Genomic DNA, 22,677 nt, shown 5'->3' on the forward strand with positions numbered 1-22,677 from the left:
TTTTTGAAACAGAGTCTTGCCCTGTCACCCAGGCTGGGGTGCAATGGCATGATCTCGGCTCACTACAACTTCTGCCTCCTGGGTTCAAGTGATTCCACCTTAGCCTCCCCAGTAGCTGGGATTACAGGCACCTGCCCTCATGCCTGGCTAATTTTTGTATTTTTGTAGAGATGGGGTTTCACCATGCTGGCCAGGCTGGTCTTGAACTCCTGACCTCAGGTGATCCACTTGCCTCGGCGTCCCAAAGTGCTGGGATTACAGGCATGAGCCACCGCGGCTGGCCCTTAGGTAGCTTTTGATTGGAGAAGTGGAATTGCAATTAGAGTCAAGAATGCAAATCTCTTCCACAACCTCCATTAGCAAACCCAGCCCTAAAGTGCTTAACTGACAAGAGGAAAATGTGTATATGAATAGTCGTGACAATGATCATTACAATCTTCCAGAAGCACGGTGAACAGTGGAAAGCATTCTCTGTCACTGACCACTTGGCAAATCCTTGCCTTCCCATTGTGTCAATCAGTAGATCTATAAGTGCATGTTCTTGAATTACTGGATTGAGTATTTGGCTTTAAAGAGTCCTCCAGAGTTTATGATTCTGTTGTTTTACACTCTAAGGACTGCTTTAGTTGGTTCTTGTAGTCTAATTTTTAAAAGAGCACTGACTTTTAAAGTACGATTTCAAAGAAAATTATTTCCTACTGTCTTCCTATGGAAGTTAATTTTTTCATACCTATTAATATGTTACAGAAATACTGTGAACATGCTACTTGTTTTCCTTTTGTTAGAATTCCCACTGTCAGCAACAAATATCTTTGTCATGTAGTAATGCCCTTCCTGTCACCTTGGTGGAGGTGAAGGGAGGTCAGATAAAGGGAAGCATATTTTCCGACTGTTGCTTTATCAGTATAATATTTAACATTCACTTAAATCCCAGGAAGTAAAGCATTTACTGAAACACTGTTTGATGATCTTAAGGGTTGATGCTGTACAGTGACAAGTGTTTTTCCTTTTTTGTTCCCTCATTTTTTCAACATCTCTTTTTTGTCTTTTATGTGATTCCCAGGTAAGCTTAATCCAGATGCCATGGTTAAAAACATTTTAGCTGACAAAAGATAAAATAAATGGAGAGCTACTTACTGTTTGAACAATGAAGAGGACTGTTCCACAGAGACGAACACATTTGTTAAATCGAAGTTCTAAATACTGTTGCAAAAAAAAAAAAATTATGCGAATCCTCTGGATGCCTTTTTTAAAATCAGCAGCTCAAGAAGAAAATTTAAATTTAGAAATGTAAAGCAACTTCATAACTGATTTGTATTCTGTATTTTTATTTTAGTATTATTTTTATTTATACACAGCAAAATTGACTCTTTCGTTTTAGAGTACAGTTCAATGGGTTTTAACACACACTGATTCATGTAACCCCTGTCACAATCAGGACACAAGACAGTTCCATCACCCAGAAAACTCCCTCGGGCTTCCCCTTCATGATCAAGCCCTCTTCTCCCCCGCCAAACCCTAGCAATCACTGATCTGCTCTCCCTCTCTAGTTTGGCCTTTTCCAGAATGTCATATAAATGAAATTACTTTCTGTATTTTTAGAGTGAGCAATCTGTTGTTCTCTTTCTCTTGGTATCTACTCCATACATTTTTCTTGACTCACCTGGGTCATCAACCCTTTCTGACTGCAGACTATTGCGATGGAATAGTCAGCCAATTGCCCTGCCTCTTCTGACCAAGAGGAAATCACATGATCCCAGCTCAGCCAATCAGCTTTTCCTTCCATTGGGTATTTGAATCTTAAAGGCAGGATACAAAGACAAAAAATGACTGATCCTGACAGAGTGGCCTGAAAAGGCTGCCCTGGTTTCTGTCCTTTCCAAGGCTTGCTTACTCAGCTTGTCCCTCTGTTCTATGAGCTACCCCCATGTCCTTCTAACAATTGTTTTTTTAAACTTAAATCACCCAAGTCAGTTTCTGTTCAGTGCCAATGACCATGCCAATTTTTCCTATTCTACTTGAAATCTGCTATGTCTTATAACATAGTCTGCTTGTCTACTATGTTATATAATGTATTATAATATACATATTACAGAGTTAGGATCATAGAATTTCAGAGCTGGGAGCTAAGATTTTCTTTAACTTGAATATAATTACTAAGAAGTTTAAGGCTGACAACAATCTTCATAGAGCAGAAAAGAAGAGGAAGGAAAAACTGGCATTAGGTAATAATCAGAGGAAAAGACATCTGATATTTTTGCCCCGTGATCACGGCTAACACATACAGAGTACTTGCTGTATGCATGGTCCTCCCAACAACTCTGTGAGCCAGGTACTGTGTATAAACCCATGTTAGAGAAGAACACTGGGCCTCAGATAGAACATCAAGATGAAAACCTTGCAAACTTGCCATGGCAACAGTACACATTTAAAACCTTTGATGCCAAAATCTGTGCACATTATTCTGCATATATAAGTAAATAATCTGACTACATATTTAAGACTCAATAAGTGAATGGGTGAAACTAACACAGAATAAGACCCCACTCCCAGATCACTGATCGGTGACAAATACACAGTGCCTTGTAGTACACTGGAGGAAGAGTTCCAGCCCTTGACCCAGTCCCACGCCTGACTCCATCAGCTTGTGGCAATCATTCTCCAAATGTCAGGTTCTTTCTCTTTAAAATGAGGGGCATAATAATAATTTGTTTCCCTCTCATTTTGCAGGGTTTGGAGACTATTCAGTGACATAAATGGATGGGGAAATGTAAACTCAAAAAGTAAGATATTAAGAACTTAGTGGTATCCAAATCAATGGGCCTGGAGAAAATTGAATCTCAATAAATTACAAGTGTCAAAATCATTCAGGGATATTTTGGAAGCCTTTTTAGAAGACTGGAGAAGTTTATTAAGTCTGGGAACAAGGCAGTATTATTATATTTCTTTAGAAGTTTATTTTTGGTTTGTTTGTTTTGTAAATCTCTATGAATCACTAAACATGTGAATGGACATCAATAGAAGAGAAGTCTTTGTTTTTTCTAGGTACATGAATCCAAGTTGCTGGAGACCCAAATAAATTGAACCAAACTGAAGCAAGTAAGTTGATCAACTGATCCAGGGAAACCTGTGATTTAAGCCCAAGGACCAACTCAAGACAGAACCAAGAAGTCTATTACGATCTCAGCCATCAATTACTAGGCTGCTGAAGAAATACCCGGAGACTGGACCAGATGCCCAAGTCACTGTGCAGCAGCCTTAGGGAATACTTGTAAGATTTCTAGACATAATTACAGAGTAATGATAGGTGCCTAAATTAATCAAGATCTCTCGTGGTCCTCAGAACTTTGAATCGCTTCTGTTGATACGAATAAATATATAAATAACAAAGAAACATAAGGTCTAAGCAACTCAATTTAAACACAGATTTAGTTGGCTCCAGAAGGATCTTGAAGAATTGGTGGATTAAATTGGATTCCTGCATTATACTTGGGTCTGGAAGTTGCTAAACACCTATCAGGACTACATTTTGAAGGCAGTGATGGATGAAAAAAAATGCTTGTGAACAGCTAATTTTCACTAAAGAAATGTCAACAGGGAGAGATTTCATACTTGAGCAAGAATGCCAGGGTATCAATCACTCAACACTGTACAGCATATTCTGTATAGATTCTGTACCTCTCAGCATAAAATAATAAACAATATACTCCACAGGAAAGTCTTTGCCATGACCAATTGGGAGGGTCTTAGCATGTTGCCTAACTTCCCTGTTCCCAACTGCCTGGCACCCTGGAGGTGGATGCCTGCAGTGTGCCCACAACTTCACGCGTCCTGTATTGCTTCCCTTGTTCTTTCTGCACTGGCGTAAGCATTGCTTGGGGTTATAACAGACTCATCAGAGCCTTCAGAAGCAGCCAGTATGCTGCTAGGCATATGTCTACGCTGCTTCACATTCCTAGTAGCTTAACTTACTCTGAGTCTCTGTCCACAAAATGGGGATCTTGATAGTACTTCCCTCACAAGGATTGTTCTGAATGTGAGTCAGATAATGTATGTAAAACATGCAATGCAGCCCAGTGCCTGGCATGTGTTCAGCATTCAATGAACTTTTGCTTTTTGACATTTTTAGCTGGAACCCCTGCTAACTTAGCCTCTACCACTGCAAGCATGAGGGAAATCTGTTTCTGGTTGAGTTAATGTTGTAGCCCCGAAGAGGCATGGGTCAGTGGTTATGAGAGCAGCATTCATGTGTGGGGACTGAAGTCCTCCTGCCAGATTCTTCAAACCCTTTCCAAGTTTGGGAATTGGTTAGCTATAGATCACAGCTCACAGACTCAGATGCCTCCAGGTTCCATCAGGTAACATACATAAGTGACAGTGGCCAGGTGTTCACATATTAACATGTTGGAATATTCCTCCCACCCACTAAGATATATGTTTTCTTACATCTCCCTGGAAACAAGAGATCCCTTTACCCCTATCCATTTTGCCTTTCACATTTTTTGATAAAGACATAAATGCAGATAAAAATTTCTCTACCAAAAAAACAGTAACCATGAAAACACAAAGATAAGACCTCAATATAGAAGTTTAATAGAGAGTGAGAGCAATAGCTATAAACTTGAGTTCCTGTGGCCACAGGGAGCATGGGCCCAGTGTTACCAGCCTTTTGAGTTCTCGAAAGAAGTCATAGTCTGAAATTATATTTTATTTCTTCTCACTATAAGGAGAAGTAAAAAAAAAAAAAAATGACTGAGAACTGTATTTGGTCTGGGGAATTTCGCCAGTTTGTCACTTCTGAGCAAACCTGAGAAACTGCATCCTGCTCACTTCTGGGATAATTATTGAGCTCTCCCAAACACAGCCCCAGAGTGAATGGAAGGCAATGCTGCCCAGGGGTGCCTCGCCCTGGAAGATGTCACTAGAGCCCAGGCAGAGTGTGTCACCAATGTTTGTTGTGCCATTAAGGCCCTGTCCCCAGCACCAGTTGAACCAGCCTCACTAGGAAACCACCTGCCAGAATCTCAGGATTGGAGTCCTCTGGGTAATGGCCTAATAGAGAGGAAACTTCTGCAGGCTTGTCCCATGTAGCTCAAGGACCAGTGCTGGGTGAGGGAGACCACTGAAGGCACTGAACTGGGCCCCGCCACTCCCCTGAGCTTTGATCCCGCCCCCACCTCCCATTCAACAGCTCTTTATACTAAACGTGCATCATCTTTTCAAAGCCCTTTCTTGCAGGCAACTTGAGAAAACCTATAGCCAGGGGACCTGTGCAATAGAGGAAAGACAGTTTTCCTTAATTGTTTTTCCATAGAGAAGGCAGAGCTGTTTGAGAACCTTGCTGCCTAATTTTCCTACTGATCCCAAGATAACTACCACCATCACAACTAGCACCACCACAGTAATTATGGCCAATACCTATCTGGCACTTACTCTGTGTCAAACACTATTCTAAATGCTACGCCTTGCATCATCTTATTTAATCCTCCCAACTGGATGAGGTAGGTGATATTATTTTATTTTTGAGGAATAGGCACAAAAGGTTGGGTAAGTCACCCAAGGTCACCCAGCTAGTAAGTGGTAGAATCTGGTCCGAAATACAGGTACTGGTACACCTTAGCCACTTGGGTGCCTGTTTCAGTGGAAAGGGGGTGGGTGTGGAAGGGGAAGGAAGGGGAGTACAAATTCTTTACCAACTATCTTGGAAGAGTGAATGGGGCTGAGGACCTGGAACAAGAGTATTCCTTTCAAGAAGCAGGGCCTGAGACCTGAAGAACTTACCTTCCCCAAAAATCTTTCCTCTTGCCTGGGAATCAAAGATGCTAAAGGTAGAAAGGACCATAGCGAGCACTACTGTTGCAATCCGTTCACTTTGGAAGCCTCTTTTTTTCACTAAGCCCAGGAGAGTAAATCCCAAGAATTTTTTCACCCTTAGAGGACGCCTCTCAGTAGAAGGGAAAGATGCCAGGTGAAGATCGGGGGACGGGGAGGAGTGAAGGGAGGGTGATGATGACGATGGACGGGGAGAGATTTCGATGTGGCAGTGACAGTCTGCCCCCAAGAAAACGCCTCCAGAGGTCTGCAGAGTCCCCTTCCCCCGCGCCCTGCATGGTCCCAGCCCACCCTGCCCCTTACCTCGTAGGTGCTGGTAATTCCCAGTTTGTAGAACACCGGGAGGAAGACCTCCGCGCTGATGACCACCACAAAGAAGTAGGTGAAGGCAAAGATGCTAAAAATGGCCCCAAAACGGTAGACCTCGGAGGGGGTGCCCAGGACAGTGACGGCTGACATGAAGCTAGCGGTGAGGGACAGCGCCACGGGCACTGCGGTCATTCTGCGGCCGCCCATCAGGAAGTCCTTGGAGGTCTGCTGGCCGCCCCCAGCGAAGGCGTAGTAGATGCCGATGGCGGCCGAGATGACCAGCATGCCCGCGAACACCACGTAGTCCCACACCACGAAGGTGCCGATGCCGCGTGGCGTGTCCATGGCCGCACGGTCGCCTGAGCCCTGCGCGCAAACTGGTGGCCCCGCGGCGCGCAGCCGGAGCCCGGCGCGCACTTCTTATCCCCGATCCCTGGCGCGCAGGCGTGGCGTCCCGCGGGGACTGGAGGCGTCCTCCAGGTGTCGGCCTCCGAACGCACCCCGAGGCGGGGTGAGGGCTTGGCAGTCGCCCCTGCACCCGCCGCTGCGAGCCGCGCCCCTCAAACCCAGGTACGGGACCTCGGAAAATCGACCCGGTGCCCTGAGTGCTCACCAGGTGAGGAACTGGAGTGGCCGAGTTCGCCAAGGCGCGGGGGACACCTGAGCAAATGAGAACTGGAGCCTCCAGCTGCTTCCAGCGAATCTACACAGGGAGCGCTCTGGGCAGGTTTTGTTCAAGTGGTACCCGAGGGGACGCACCATTTAAATAAGCAGGCGACCGGTGGAGGAATGTGGGACAAAGGGCAATTGTCACGCCTTGAATTTTAGCTTTCCAGTTCAACAGTCCGGGTCCTTACGGAAAGGGACGCCTGGAGTTTTTAGACTGCCTTATTTGATAGGTTAATGGGTGACAGTAGATTAATGCAGGTGACAATCTGTAGTGAACAGAGATCACAGTCCTTAGACAGGTCATCGATCATAAAGGAGAGCAGGAAATCTGTGCTACTGTTTCCTTGTGTTTTTACTCAACAAACGTTTCTGAGCCCCTTCAGCCTGTTGTTGGAAATAGTAGTTATTGGAAGATTAACAATAATACCTCTTTTTAATGAGCCTTCATGTGACACATACATGCTTGGCACGTTTTATATTAGTCAGTGTAATTCTTTTGGTGAACCAGTGTAATTCTCATTACCCTTGAGATAGGCATTTTCAAATGCAGAAATTACTGTCGAATGATTAAGTCACTTGCCCAATCAACTGGCAGAGATTAAGATCTTTAATCTAGGTCTGATTTCAGAGTTTGCTCTCTTAATCACAATGTGTAGATACGTGTTATAGGTAGGCAAAATGTGTACACTTAAATGAAGACACTTGAAAGCACTGAAGAAAAGATCATTTCCAGTATCACCACTCAGGACATATTTTAAGTGGCTTGTCTTGAAATACTATTAACACATGAATCACACTCAAATAATATGATTCTCAGGTTTTCCTTCTAAAATAGACGCTCCAGCCAAATGTGCTCAGCTATCAATCCATTTCAGGCAGTCCTTGTTCATTTGTATACAACTTTATAATATACCATCTGGTCCTAGGTAAACAATCCACAGAATGCATTTAGTCTAGCCTAGTGTATGATAAAAAAGCTATATCAGATTTTATTTTTTGTAAACTGATGTTATTTGTATAATATTTTCAGAAGGAAATAAAGAGGGAAATAGAAGCTAAATCCAAGTAATTCAATTGGTTAAACAAATATGTGGTTTGGAATTATGTTCTACCAGTGTGAAATGTACTATATTTATATATTACATATGATGTTATACATACTTATATATAATACATAAATTATATGTGTATATTATATAAATTATATATATATATAAAGCAACCTGTTAGAATAACACACAAAAGAATCCAGCTTGATCCTTCTGGGAATTGGATTCACTTCTGGGAACTTCTTTAAAGCCAACAGCCCTAGATATGGGAAAATGCTATCTAAACAAAATTCATCTTCTTTTGGACACCTAGAGTTAAGAACAGAACTTCAGGCAGCTAATGATCAATACATTTCTATAGTCATGTTAGAAGCAGAATAGTCTGAGGTTAAATCTGTAGACTGCAAACTGACCTTTTGACTGCCACCTACGAGCCATATCTTAGCCAAGTGCTTTCTTCTACGTCTTAGTTTCCCATATCTTAGATGGGGATATTGTTTTTTATCTCACGGAATTAAAATGGGTTAAATGAGATTATATGTGAATAGACCCTGACACTATAAAATACTAGCACTGTATGATTGTTTAGCTGCCTTCCAATTTATTGAGAATTGGGCTACTATAAGTTATGGCTTGGAAGTACTGCTATTAGACACAGCTTTTGTTTTCCCAAGCTATGTCATCTTGCTTTATAACATTTACATAATGCCATGAACTATGTGTAATCCATACCCTATTCTTCTTTCACATCTTTCGGGTGTCTGATGTATGTCTCCAAATAATATTTTCATGAAGAATACATGAATGCTCTATTTCCTGAGCCTTTGAATATATGGGATTGTTCATTTGTTGTCTTCACATATGAGAAAAAAAATTCAGCTGAGAAAATTCTTAGGTCATAGTCTTTTTCTTCAAAAAATTTTAAGTATTTTTTCTGTTGTCTTCTGGCATTTCTTACTGGAGAGCTATCTGAGAACAGCTAGATTTTTGTTTCCTCATAAATTACTTGCTTTATGACAGAATACTAATAGATGTGATTTTTTTCTTTATACTTGCATTCCCAAACCTTTGCCAGGGTATTTCTAGAATAGCCCTCTTTTCATTACTATCATCTAGAATGGTGAGTCCTTTCAATTTGAATAGTCAGGTCTTGTTTTTTAAAGTGGTATCTTTAATCATTGTTGTTCTAATTCTTCTAGTACCTTCCTCAGAAATGTATCATTCTTAAATAAATCTATCCAGTCCTCTATATTCTTCTTCTTCTTCTTTTTTTTTGAGATGGAGTCTCACTGTGTTGCCCAGGCTGGAGTGCAGCAGCGTAAGCTTGGCTCACCACAACCTCCACCTCCCAGGTTCAAGCGATCCTCCTGCCTCAGCCTCCTGACTAGCTGAGACTACAGGTGCACACCACCACGCCCGGCTGATTTTTGTATTTTCAGTAGAGACAGGGTTTCACCATGTTGGCCAGGATGGTCCCTATCTCCTGACCTCGTGATCCTCCCATCTTGGCCTCCCAAAGTGCTGGGATTACAGACGTGAGCCACCATGCCCAGCCCCAGTCCTCTATATCATTCACTTGAATCCTTTTTTCTTTTACCACATACCTGAAGAGATCTTAAGTTTGTCTTTCATGTCATTGACTCTGGTGTCTGTCATAGTAATGCTACATGAGTCTACGTTCCTACTCCCGATGTAGATTTTACTTCTGTCATTACATTTTTAATGTCGCTGAATTTTTAAAAGTAATCTTCTCCCTTTTATCTCATTCTAAAGTCTTTTCACCTTTAGAATGCCACGCAGTTTTCTTAAAATATATTTTAAATTCTAGGAGCAAATAATTTTTATAGTGATTTTCTCTCTCTGAGTCTTTGAAGCATTGATCCCATTCCTCTGCCCCTCAGCAGTTTTTCATAGGATATATATTGATGATTTTTCTGGCAATCATCTCAAATGGAAGGGTAATTTCCAGACTTAGTGTTAGCCAAAAGATCAGTTGTGTTGTTTTCTATCTTATTATTCTCTTCTTTGGGGCTCTAGGTTTTACAACTGGATGGCATAGCAAAGTTTAGTACCTAACTCAATAGCATGATAAGCAGATTTGCATTTACTATGACTCTTTTGGACAGAGACAATATCGTCACCTGTTCCCTCTGTCTGGCGTTCTCACACTATCACCATGAAATATCATCATAAAAGCCATCGGTTACAGCATCCACTGCATCTGAAGTTCTTCCATCTCTACCAAACTATAGTGCTTTATTTGTAAGGATGACCCCTCCCAAGATTCACTGCGCATTGCCAGTTTACTCTATCCTCATAAGCATCCAGCCAGAGGATTAAGATAACACATTCTCTGGAGGTGGCAGCCTCTGATTGTACAGAGAAAGATGCACTTTGGTAAAAATCACCCAACAACAGACGGCTGGCTGCCCAACTGATATGGTTGGGCTCTGTCCCCACCCAAATCTCATTTTGAATTGTAGCTCCCATAATTCCCACATGTTGTGGGAGGTACCTAGTGGGAGATAATTGAATCATTGAGGTGGTTTCCCCCATACTGTTCTCCTTCTGATTGTGAGGTCTCCCCAGCCGTGTGGAACTGTGAGTCCATTAAACCTCTTTTTCTTTATAAATTACCCAGTCTCGAGTTTGTCTTTATTAGCAGTGTGAAAATGGACTAATACAGTATGTTTGTACTGGTACAGTGTAGTGCTGCTGTAAAAATACCTGAAAATGTGGAAGAGACTTTGGAACTTGGCAACAGACAGAGGTTGGAACAGTTTGGAGGACTCAGAAGACAGGAAAATGTGGGGAAATTTGGAACTTCCTAAAGACTTGTTGAACGGCTTTGACAAAAATGCTGATAATGATATGGACAATGAAATCCAGGCTGAGGTGGTCTCAGATGGAGATGAGAAACTTGTTGGGAACTGAAGCGAAGGTGACTCTTCCTATGTTTTAGCAAAGAGACTGATGGCATTTTGCCCCTGCCCTGGAGATTTGTGGAACTTTGAACTTGAGGAAGATGATCTAGGGTATCTGGTAGAAGAAATATCTAAGCAGCAAAGCATTCAAGAGGTGACTTGGGTGACGTTGAAAGCATTCAGTTTTAAAAAGGAAGCAGAGCATGAAAGTTTGGAAAATGTACAGCCTGATGATGCAATAGAAAGGAAAAACCCATTTTCTGGGGAGAAACTCAAGCCTGCTGCAGAAATTTGCATAAGTAATGAGGAGCCAAATGTTAATCTCCAAGACAATGGGGAAAATGTCTCCAGGCCATGTCAGAGAACTTTGCAGCAGCCTTTCCCATCATAGGCCCAGAGGCCTAGGAGGAAAAATGGTTTGTGGGTCAGGCCCAGGACCCCCTGCTGTGTCTAGCCTAGGGACTTGGTGTCTTGTGTTCTAGCTGCTCCAGCCATGGCTAGAAGGGGCCAAGGTACAGCTTGGGCTATGGCTTCAGAGGGTGCAAGCCCCAAGCTTTGGCAGCTTCCATGTGGTGTTGTGCCTGCTTGTGCACAGAAGTCAAGAATTGAGGTTTGGGAACCTCTGCCTAGATTTCAGAGATGCATGAAAACATCTGGATGTCCAGGCAGAAGTTTGCTGCAGGGGCAGGGCCCTCATGGAGAACACCTGCTAGGGCAGTGCAGAAGGGAAATGTGGGGTTGACGCCACCACACAGAGTCCCCACGGGGGCACTGCCCAGTGGAACTGTGAGAAAAGGGCCGCCGTCCTGCAGACCCCAGAATTTTAGATCCACCAACAACTTGTACCATGTGCCTGAGAAAGCCACAGACAATGCCAGCCTGTGAAAGCAGCCAGGAGAGAGGCTGTACCCTGCAAAGCCACAGAGGTGGAGCTGCCTTAGACCATGGGAACCCACCTGTTGCACCAGTGTGACCTGCATGTGAAACATGGAGTCAAAAAAGATCATTTGGGAGTTTTAAGATTTGACAGCCCCACTGGATTTTGGACTTGCATGGGGCCTTTAGCTCCTTTATTTGGTCAATTTCTCCCATTTGGAATGGGTATATTTATCCAATGCCAGTACCCCCATTGTATCTAGGAAGTAACTGACTTGCTTCTTGATTTTACAGGCTCACAGGCGGAAGGGACTTGCCTTGTCTCAGATGACACTTTAGACAGTGGACTTTTGAGTTAATGCTGAAATAAGACTTTGAGGGACTCTCGGGAAGGCATGACTGGTTTTGAAATGTGAGGACATGAGATTTGGGAGGGGCCAGGAGTAGAATGATATGGTTTGGCTGTGTCTTCTCCCAAATCTCATTTTGAATTATAGCTCCCATAATTCCCATGTGTCATGGGAGGGACCCAGTAGGAGATAATTGAATCAAGGGGGTGGTTTCCCCCATACAGTTCTTGTGGTGGTGAAAAAGTCTCATGAGATCTGATGGTTTTATAAGGGGAAACCCCTTTCACTTGGCTCTCATTCTCTCTTGTCTGCCACCATGTAAGACATGCCTTTTACCTTCCACCATGATTGAGAGGCCTCCCTAGCCACATGGAACTGTGAGTCCATTAAACCTCTTTTTCTTTATAAATTACCCAGTCTCAAGTATGTCTTTATCAGCAGCATGAAAATGGACTAATACTCCATCTCTCTCATGAGAGTAGGTGTTATGATTCTGAACCCAGTGTAGATTGTAATGGAGGGACAAGAGGTCTTCCCATCATTTCACAACATTTTCTTTTCAGAGTGGACACAAAGTATGATTTTTAATCAACTTATCTCCTGTCAATTTATCCTACACTGTCTGTCCCCTGACAAGCTCTGACATCTCTTCTTACCACTTCTTTTCCTCCACTTACTCTTCTCTAAGCGCATCATCTTCCTTACCATTTCTGGAATCTGCCAAGCCTGTTTCTGTCTCAGGGCCTTTGCACATGTTGTTCTCGCTGCTTTGAATGCTCTTCTTCCAGATATCACCAGAACTCCCACTGTCATTTCATTCAGGGGTCTGCTGAGATGTCACCTTCCTCCAAGAGGCCCTCTCTGACCACTCAATTCACAATTTGTGTCTATCATTTTCTACTCCTTTCCTTTGCTTTGTTTTTCTTCATCTACATATACAAACTGACATTATATTTATTTTTTTTTATCTTGATGGTGGTCTCTGTTCTCCCACTAGAATAGAAGGTCCATGAAGACAAGAACTTTATCTGTTTTGTTCACCACTATATTCCCTGGGCCTAGAACAGCCTAGCACATGAGGGGTACTTTTTAATAAACATGCTGAACAAATGAATAGACAAAAGAAGGAATTATTAGAAAATTCTCTCAACTAAGTTGCACTGGTCCTAATTTCTAATGTTGTAAATTTCCTCTTTTTCTGTGTCTTCATAGACATTTTGGAGGAAAAACAGAGAACCCATATGAGGAAGTACTTTTTATTTTAAAGCTTCATTAGACATAAAGCAGTTTTCTAATTTATCTTTTTTTTTTTTTACCAATTTTATCAAGTAGTATTGAGTTTGGCTGAGTGACAGAAACCAAAATAACAATAGCTTAAACAAGATGCAAATGTATTCTCTTTCAATTTAAAGTACAGAAATAGGTAGCCCAGGATTGGAGTAGGTCAGGGGATGAGGCCATAGAAAGTTGTTTGGGATTAAAACTCCTCTCTTAACAGTTCTGCTATCCTCACATTGGACTTCCACTGTAGTATGAAAAAGGAAAGGGCTGATGGGGCATAGCTATGCCCTTTAAGGACTTTTACCATCAATTTTACAAGGCAGTTCCACTTACATCCCATTGGACAAAACTTAGTCACATGACCACATGTAGTTGCAAGGGAGACTGGGAAATGTAGCCTTTGTACCAGAGAACCACATGCTGAACTAAAAACTGAAGGTCCTATTTCTAAAGAAGAAGGAGAGAATGGAACCTAGGGGATAGTAGCAGTCTCTGCCGCATCCATCTCACCCACAACCTCCACCGAACAAATTTCTTTCTCAGAGACCAGTTTCCCAGATATTTTACTCTTTCCCCATCAATCATCCTTAATTGGCAAAGTTAAAAGTTCTCAGATTTAAAAACACTATGACAATAACCAGTTCCTACTGTTACCTTCTCTACTTCAAGTTGATAGTCTCCAGTTTTTCCCTTGTTGTGGCAAACAGCTGTTCTCTTCTAGGGAGCTACTGAGAAGACCACTGGCACCAGGACCACTGAGGCAGAAGCACGGTGAAGTGGAAGGCAGAGGCAGACCCAGAATGGAGAGACACACAGTGCACCAGAACGGTATGGCATCTTGACACAGTGGACTGCCCCTTACTTGGTTGCTCAGATCCTTTGAAGAAAATATTTCTTGAGTATATTTTGAAATATGACTTACTTTCCCCCCCCCCTTTTTTTTTGAGATGGAGTATCTCTCTGTCACCCAGGCTGGAGTGCAATGGTGCGATCCTGGGTCACTACAACCTTCGCCTCTCGGGTTCAAGCCACTCTCCTGCCTCAGCCTCCCAAATAGCTGGGACTACAGGTGCCTGCCACCATGCCTGGCTAATTTTTGTATTTTTAGTAGAGATGGGGTTTCACCATTTTGGCCAGGCTGGTCTCGAACTCCTGACCTCAGGTGATCCACACACCTCGGCCTCCCAAAGTGCTGGGATTATAGGCGTGAGCCACTGCACCTGGCCTTCCCAATATTTTTCACTGTGGTAAATACACATAAGATGAAATCTACTATCTTAACCATTTTAAAGTGTACAATTCAGTAGCATTAAACACATTCATAATGTCATGCAACCATCACCAACGTCCAACTCCATAACTCTTCATCTTGTAAAACTTAAATTCTATATCCATTAAACACTAACTCTCCATTGCCCCATCCCCTAACCCCCTACAACCACCATTCTACTTTGTCTCTGTGGTTTTGAATACTCAAAATACCTCATATAAGTGGAATCATACAGCATTTGTCTTCTTGTGACTAGTTTATTTAACTTAGCATAATACTCTCAAGATTCATCCACATTGTAGCATAGGTCAGAATCTCCTTCCTTTTTAAGACTGAGTTATATTCCATTGTATGGATATACCACATTTTGCTTATCCATTCATCTGTCAGTGGACACTTCGGTTACTTCCATGTTTTTGCTATTGAGAATAATGCTGCTAGAACATGAATGTACAAATGTTTCATAAATCCTTACTTTCTATTCTTTTGAGCATATACCTAAAAGTGGAATTGCTGGATCATACACTAATTCTATTTTTTTTTTCAAGAACTGCCATACTGTTTTCCACAGTGGCTGTAACATTTGACATTCCCACCAACAGTGCACAAGCATTCTAATTTCTCCACACCCTTGTCAGCACTTGTTATTTTCTTTAAAAAAAAAAATAGTAGCCATCCTATGGGTGTGAGGTGGTATCTTGTAGTTTTGATTTGCATTTCACTAATAATTAGTGATGCTGGGCACCTTTTCATGTGCTTATTGCCATTTGCATATCTTCTTTGGAGAAGTGTTTATTAAGTATTTTGCCCATTTTAAATTGTTTTTTGTTGAATTGTAAGATTTCTCTACATATTCTGGATATTAATCGCTTATCAGGTATATGGTTGGTGAATATTTTCTCCCATTTTGTGGGTTATCATTTTCCTCTGTTGATAGTGTCTTTTGATGCACAAAATTTTTAAATCATTATGCAATCCAATTTATTGACTTTTGTGCCCTGTTCCTTTGGTGTCATATCCAAGAAATCATTGCCAACTCTAATATCTTCAAGACTTGACCTATGTTTTCTTCTAAGAATTGTATCATTTTAGGTCTTAAAAAGTCTTTGGTCCATTTTGAGTTAATGTTTGTATACGGTGTTAGGTAAGGGTCCAACTTGATTCTTCTGCATGTGGATATTCAGTTTTCCTAGTACTATTTGCTTAAAATACTACCCTTTGTCCATTGAAAAGTCTTGTCACCCTTGTCAAGAATCATTTGAGTTGCCTTTGAATTTAAAATTTCATTGGCTTGTTGTCTAAAAGGATTATAGTATAAAAACAAGATCCTTCTCTAAATAAGGTAGATAATGTTAGCTATAAGGTAAAAATCCTCACTTTTTTGTTTCTCTCCAAAACTTTTCTACTGAGTTCAGTTTTATTCCTCTCGCTAATCAATGAACTTAAAAACATATAAAAATATCTAATATGCCTATTTTTATAATGCTTTATAACTGCATAGTTCTTTCAAGTTTTGGAAGATATTCACATTTAGTATTTTATGAAAAATATTAGTTTAAACAATAGGGCAAGGCACCAGTAATCCCAGCATTTTGTGAGGCCGAGGCAGGAGGATCCCTTAAGGCCAAGAGTTCGAGGCTGCAGTGAACTATGATCAGACCACTGCACTCAATAGATATATATGCACTATTTTTCAGTCTCATATTTTGGTGTGTTTTCAAAGTTTGGCAAAATATCTTTTTTTCCCAGAAAAGTGGTTGCTGGCCCTTTGCTATATCTGAAGATTATAGATAGATATTGAGAAGAGGGTCAAGAAAAGTAAGCAGGCTTCCCTAGGGCGAAAATAAATTTGTATTTTCTGTTACTCATGTCACATTACTAGGCAATATTTACTTACCACTTATCCTGTAACAAGGAAACAAAGATGAAGTTTATATCAAAAATTACAGTATTGCATTATAAGTCATTTCACATCTTTTTGAGTAGATTTCTTTTATAGAACTATAGGAATAAATGAACTTTTCATTTTTTTTGAAGCAAAGTAGTTAGAGGGAAGCCAATGGAAATGGACTGATAATTGGCAGTAATTCTTTCCAAGTGGAGAAAGGACCTAGAATATGCTGACTTGCGTCATAGCTGATGCAAAGATAGAATCTACTCCAAGAGCTATTTAATTTTCATCATAAAACCTAACTACCCCCAGGCACCTTGGAACATACACACCTGGTTTCTCTCTCCCCCATATGGTTCTTTCACTAATTAATGCTCTCAACCTATCTCCTCCTGTTAGAATCTTACCCATCATTTAAGGTGAACTCAGTCGTAAAAATTTTTCATGTAATATTTCACTATTTCTAATCCCACCTGCTCCACAATAATATGTGCTTTCTCTCCCTCTTTGAGCCCCCTTAGCATATATTTCGTAGTCTTCACAGTAGTATTGTATTACAGTTGTTTGAATCAAAACTTTTAATATGGGAGTATCTCATGGATCCCATGAGGCCAAAAGCAGGACTGGAAAGTCTCTGCATGCCTCTTTCTCTCCAGATGTGTTTTCTCTGCATTGCCACTGGTGCCTGGTCAGAAATATCCAAGCCAGTGCTTCTACGCCCTTAAATCAGTGGACAGCAGAGACTGATTAGCACCTTTGAATTCTAATTTTAAATCTTTTGGAGAGGAAATCCAATTGGTTTTCCTTAGGTCACGTATCTCTTGACCTCTAATTTAATCAGCTGCAGTTAGAAGGGCAGGGTTCCTGTTTGTGGCTTCCCAGATTCACCTTGTGGGTGGGAAAAGGGGACTGGGTCTCTATGTAGGCAGGTGGCTAGACATGTGTAGCTGGCTAGACATTCTGAAGCTCTCTCCTCTATTAATCACTTGTGTCATTTTATTATGTCCTGTGAGACACTGTAAGCTCCTTGGGAAAAGGGACTGTTGCTTGCTCATCTTTGTAAAGCCCCAGAGCCCTGTACTATTTATTGCATAAAGGAAATGCTAAACCTGCAATTGTATTGATACTATTTCACAATGCCTTTTGGCATCAAGAATTTCCCCCTAAATTTCTAAAACTGTAATTTGAAAATCTGAGCATGATCTTATTGGGCCCTGAATCTAGGCTTACTCATACACTTTCTTATCAGGAAAAAAAAAAAAAAAAAGCCTATTTTCTCTCTCTTTGAGAGGAAAAGTAAAGGAATATATACTCCTAACATAATTCCCTACTGTCTGTTTACTTCTTGCCTTGAAATCACAGTCACAGTTGCTAGAGGGCTCTGAGAATATCCTGTTGAAATGGAAAAGAAAGAGAAGACTATAAGAATTCCTCTACAGGGTACTTTCTTAATGTCCTTCCACCTAGAAACCCTGAGTAAATTGGGAATATAGAGTGAGTAACAACAGATGGTGTCATCACAGTGCTTGAGTTGGGAAAGATGCCAATCAATCAAGACTTAGCATCCCTACCCCTCACATCTATCTTTATTTACTTATTTTTCTTATCTGGGTCTCACTCTAATCTCTTCAGTAGAATCAATTCCAAGTTGGAGCACCAAGAACTTTTATTCAGTTACAGAATCAACTCACTCAGTAAACTTAGCAGAAGTTTTATCTGATGCCCTGGAGTGCTTCCTATTAGATAATGAGGGCTGAGAAATTCCTCCTGTTCCTCCTTTTAGCAGAACTGCCAAGGTGTTTAGTAAGGGCCAACCTTTGTACAGTCACGGCCTATATCCTTAGCCTAGATTTCCACCACAGGTGTTTCCTTTCTTTTACTACTTGATATTTTCTACTTTTCCCAAATTTCAACCTTTTTTGCATATGTATATTTTATTGCAACAAGCTCAAATCCTCTTTTGGATATAGAAAGTATGAATGAAGAAAGAAAAATACCTAGGAAAATGTATGGATTGTATATACTCCACTAAAATGGCATTAAAGGAATAAAAAAGGTGTTTAGCTTATAGGGACAAAGAGAAGGAGACAAGGGGTGACTGCAGATAAATACAATTTATCGACTGTATTCAATACAATTTTGGAAGAATGAATGCAGACAAACAAGTGGAAATTGACTTCAATTTTAGCTTTCTTCATTTGTTAAATACCATAAAAGATGAAAGGCAACAAGAACAAAACAATCTGTGCTATAGTGCTCCCTGATATGGTTTGGCTGAGTCCCCACCCAAATCTCATCTTGAATTGTAGCTCTGATAATTCCCACATGTTGTGGGAGGGACCTGGTGAGAGATAATTGAATCATAGGGACAGTTCCCCCATACTGTTCTCATGTTAGTGAATAAGTCTCAAGAAATCTGATGGTTTTATAAGGGGAAACCCCTTTTGCTTGATTCTCTCTCTCTCTCTCTCTCTCTCTCTCTCTCTCTCTTTCTCTCTCATTCTCCCTGGGGCCATGTAAGACCTGCCTTTCACCTTCCACCATGATTGTGAGGCCTCCCCAGCCACGTGGAACTGTGAGCCCATTAAGTCTCTTTTTCTGTATAAATTACCCAGTCTAGGGTATGTCTTTATCAGCAGCGTGAAAACGGACTAATACACACCCTAAGAAATATCCAAAATCAGATATGCTGTATACCTCTAAAGGCAGAGATATGAGGTAGAATGAAAAACCCAAGGACTCGTATACGGAGTTCTTAGAGACCACATCCTTTCCCCTCTCCTAGACTGGGCAGCCAGGTAACTGCTCCTCCCTTCTTCTTGACAGAAAACTAAAGATACCCTTTCTGGAGAGGTTAAACTAAACAAAAACCAAAAAACTCTGGCTTAAGGGCACCAGTCACAGCTAAGGGCTAGAGCAAGGCATTTTACTGGAAAATAAAAATTAGAGAAGTTTGCCTAACGAAGAGTGAGACAACACTCCTCCATCCCTGACCCATCCACCATCCCTGACCCATCCACCCTTTCCCCTACCAGGCTTCCAGAATGCTAAATACCAGACTTACACTATTTTAGGCAGGATTGGAGAGAATTCCTTTCTAGAAAAACCAAGCAGCCCAAAAGAATAGACAAAAAACAAAACAAAACAAAAACTGGCATTTAGAGGCTATAAAAAGACAGGGCTCCCACCTGGTTATCCTAAAGTGAGACCCTCTAATCTGTATGTCCTCCCTCCGCATAAGTTTCTGATTAGCTCATGGTGCCTCTCCCCTTCACATGAATTGGTCAGTTAGGGATCACTAGCCACTTGGAAAAAACCTTTCACATAGGAGACAGAGTCCAAAATAAACTGTAAAAGAAACATTAAGAAAACAGTAAATGCAGAGGCAAAAGAAAACCTTTTAAAACTAGTTATCATTTTCTAAAAAAGGAGGACAATTTTGCTTTCATTAAATGTGAAGAGTTTCCTATTAAAATGTCACATATAAAGAATAAGAAGGAGCTCTTGGAAACTAAAAAATATAGGAGCAGAATTAGTGGAAGGGTTAGGAGATAAAATTGAGGAAAGCTTCTATAAAGTGGAACAAAAATACCCAGAGATGAAAAATAAAAGTGGAAAGAAAAGAAAATTAGAGGTTTAATGCTGGAGGTTGAAAACATGACTCTAGGAATTCTAGAGAAAGAGTGGAGGGAAGGCAATTATCAAAGGACAATTCAGGAAAATTTCCAAAAATCTTAAGAACATATTCTTCATACTGAAAGTGCTCACCAAGTGTGTAGTGAATTTAACAATTCACTTCTGTTGTGAAATGTCAGAAACACAGAGACAATCCTAAAAGCTTCCATAGAGAGGGAAAAAAAATAGTTCATATACAAAGATCAGAAATCAGAATGGCATCAGACTTCTCAACAGCAACATTGAAAGCTAGAGGAAAATAAAAATGCCTTCAAAGTTTTTTATGAAAAATTATTTCCAACCTAAAATTCTCTACCCAAACTATTTACTATGAGTGGAGAATAAAGATATTTTCAAATATGCAAGGTCTCAAAAATAGTATTTCCTTACACATCATTTCTCATGAAGCTTCTGGAAGATGTGCTCTATGAAAACAGGGGAAAAATGCAGAAAAAAAAAAAAAGACATGAGATTCAGGAAACGGATGATCGAGGCAGAATTAGTGAGCAGCTAGTCCCGATTGGAGCAGGTTGTCAGAAGCTCTACCTGAAATCTTCTCTAAGAAAAAACAATGGAACATGTAGGTTGCCTTATGGGTCTGCCCTCTATAAGAAAGGAGTTTTAGAAGCTCTTTCTAAAAGTGCGGTGATGAAGCGATAGAAGGTACATGGAAAACTTAACAAGGTATTTCCAGCTGAACACGTTAGGTTGTACAGCCACCACTGAAGTCAGACAATACCAATGTTGGCACAAACGTGGAGCACTGGGAACTTGCATAGACTGCTGGTACAAGCACTGTGGAAAACAACGGATAATATCTAGAAGGATGAAGATGTTTATGCACTGTGCCACAGAATTTCCACTTCTTGTGGCATACCAAATGAAATGTGTGTATATGTGCACAAAGTGTGTACAAGAATATTCATAGAATTAAGATTTACTCCAAACTGGAAACAACTCAGAAGTACATCCACAGTAACATGGATAGTCTGTGGTATCCGTGTCTAACCAAAGTGGATGTATGTAATGACGATGTGGTTGAATTTACTGAGCTGAGTAAAAGAAACCAAACACAAAAGAATATGCACCATATGTCTCTATTTACATAAAATTCAAAAGCAGGCAAAGCTAAACTCAGTTGTTTCACAATGGATACATAGGTGGTAAAACTATAAAGGAAAAGAAGGAAGCAGTAATCATAAAAGGTAGGATGGTGTCACATCTAAAGGGAGAGAACTAGTTGTAATCAGGTGGGGACATATGGGGGGCTTTAGGGAAGCTAGCAATGTTTATTTCTTCATTTGAGTGTTGGTTAATGATCATTCACTTTATAATATATATTAAACTGTATGCATATATTTGGTAATTTAAAAAGAAAACCACTTTTTTAAACAGTGTGGCAGATTGAGCACATATTTTACCTTTTGTTCCCTTCCAAACTTCACAAAAATGACTCTAGTCATAAAGATAAAGAGAGTAAGAGACAAAAAACAAAACACTCATATAATTCTGGGATCCAAAAAGCAGGTGAATAAGAAGAGACTCACTTAGAAAAGCAGAGAAAGCTGAAATTCAAGACAGCAGCATGAGAAGGTCTTAGAAGCAGGCTTATTTGTATCTCAGAAGCCCCAAAAGGAGCAGGAATTGGATGTTGTGATAGCTCTTGAAGCAGGGCCTATGTTGGGATAGAGACTTAAAAAACAGAGTTGGTTGCAAATCTGTATGAAGGGACATTTCACCTATCCCCTTGCCTACCCTGTGCAGCTGGGCAACTGTCCCTCCCCTAGCCTAGCAGAAGACTGAAGTCTTACAGAACTTAACAGGGAGACTCCGGACAGAGAACACTGATGTAACTGTGAGGCGGCCTCTGTATTGAACACTGGGGAACTAAGGGAATGTCTACATACTCAGAAACAAAATCAAAAATGAAACACCCCCTGCAACCTTCCCCCATAATCTCCTTCCCAAACTCTTTCCCAAGAGCGTAAACCTCCACTCAATATGTTTTGAAAATCAGGCAATCAATGTGGACTGATTGTTATCTAGACCTGGTGCACAGTGGTTGTCTTGGGATCTCAGTTTAAAATATGGTGGGAATTATTCTGGCCTGTATCCTACTGATTCTTTATTGCCTGAATCTCATGTTTCTTCTTTGGATACTCCCTTGTCTTGGCCGTGCACATCATCCGGTAGCGTCCTGAGAAAGCATGCACAGGAGATCATTATTTTGAGAATGAGCATGTGTGAAAAAACCTTTATTCTCCCCCCAGTACTTTATGGCCTGTTAAGTGGAGGTGTGTCAACCATTGGGCTTTTCTATGGGGTGTTCTGGCTGAGTTCATTAGGCAACCTCCAGATGTTAATATCATTAATATTATCATGGTATTCTTCTTTCTCCACTTCTTCCTCCTCCCTTCTCCCTTTCCTTTCCTTCTCCCTCTCCTCTCCTTTCCCCTCCTCCCCAGCACCCCTCCTCATCATTCTCCTCCTCCTATTTTCCCTCCCCTCCTCCTTCTCATTGCTTAGTCCATTGTCTAGAGCAAGAACCTTC

The 22,677-nt window shown here is 40.9% G+C and overlaps 1 protein-coding gene across 1 annotated transcript in view; it reads right to left on the reverse strand.

Moving 5' to 3' along the window:
* SLC5A8 (solute carrier family 5 member 8) overlaps positions 1–6,877 on the reverse strand; it is a 62,562-nt gene extending 55,685 nt beyond the window's left edge. The window contains exons 1-2 of the mRNA XM_003832598.7: positions 6,136–6,877; positions 1,138–1,203 (exon numbers count right to left, since the gene is read on the reverse strand). Coding sequence (XP_003832646.2) covers positions 1,138–1,203; positions 6,136–6,486 — 417 coding nt within the window. The 5' untranslated portion in view covers positions 6,487–6,877. The remainder of the gene's footprint in view (positions 1–1,137; positions 1,204–6,135) is intronic.
* Between the last annotated feature and the right edge of the window lie 15,800 nt (positions 6,878–22,677).

The sequence above is a fragment of the Pan paniscus genome, chromosome 10, assembly GCF_029289425.2.
Source record: "Pan paniscus chromosome 10, NHGRI_mPanPan1-v2.0_pri, whole genome shotgun sequence".
NCBI classification, from domain to species: Eukaryota; Metazoa; Chordata; class Mammalia; order Primates; family Hominidae; genus Pan; species Pan paniscus.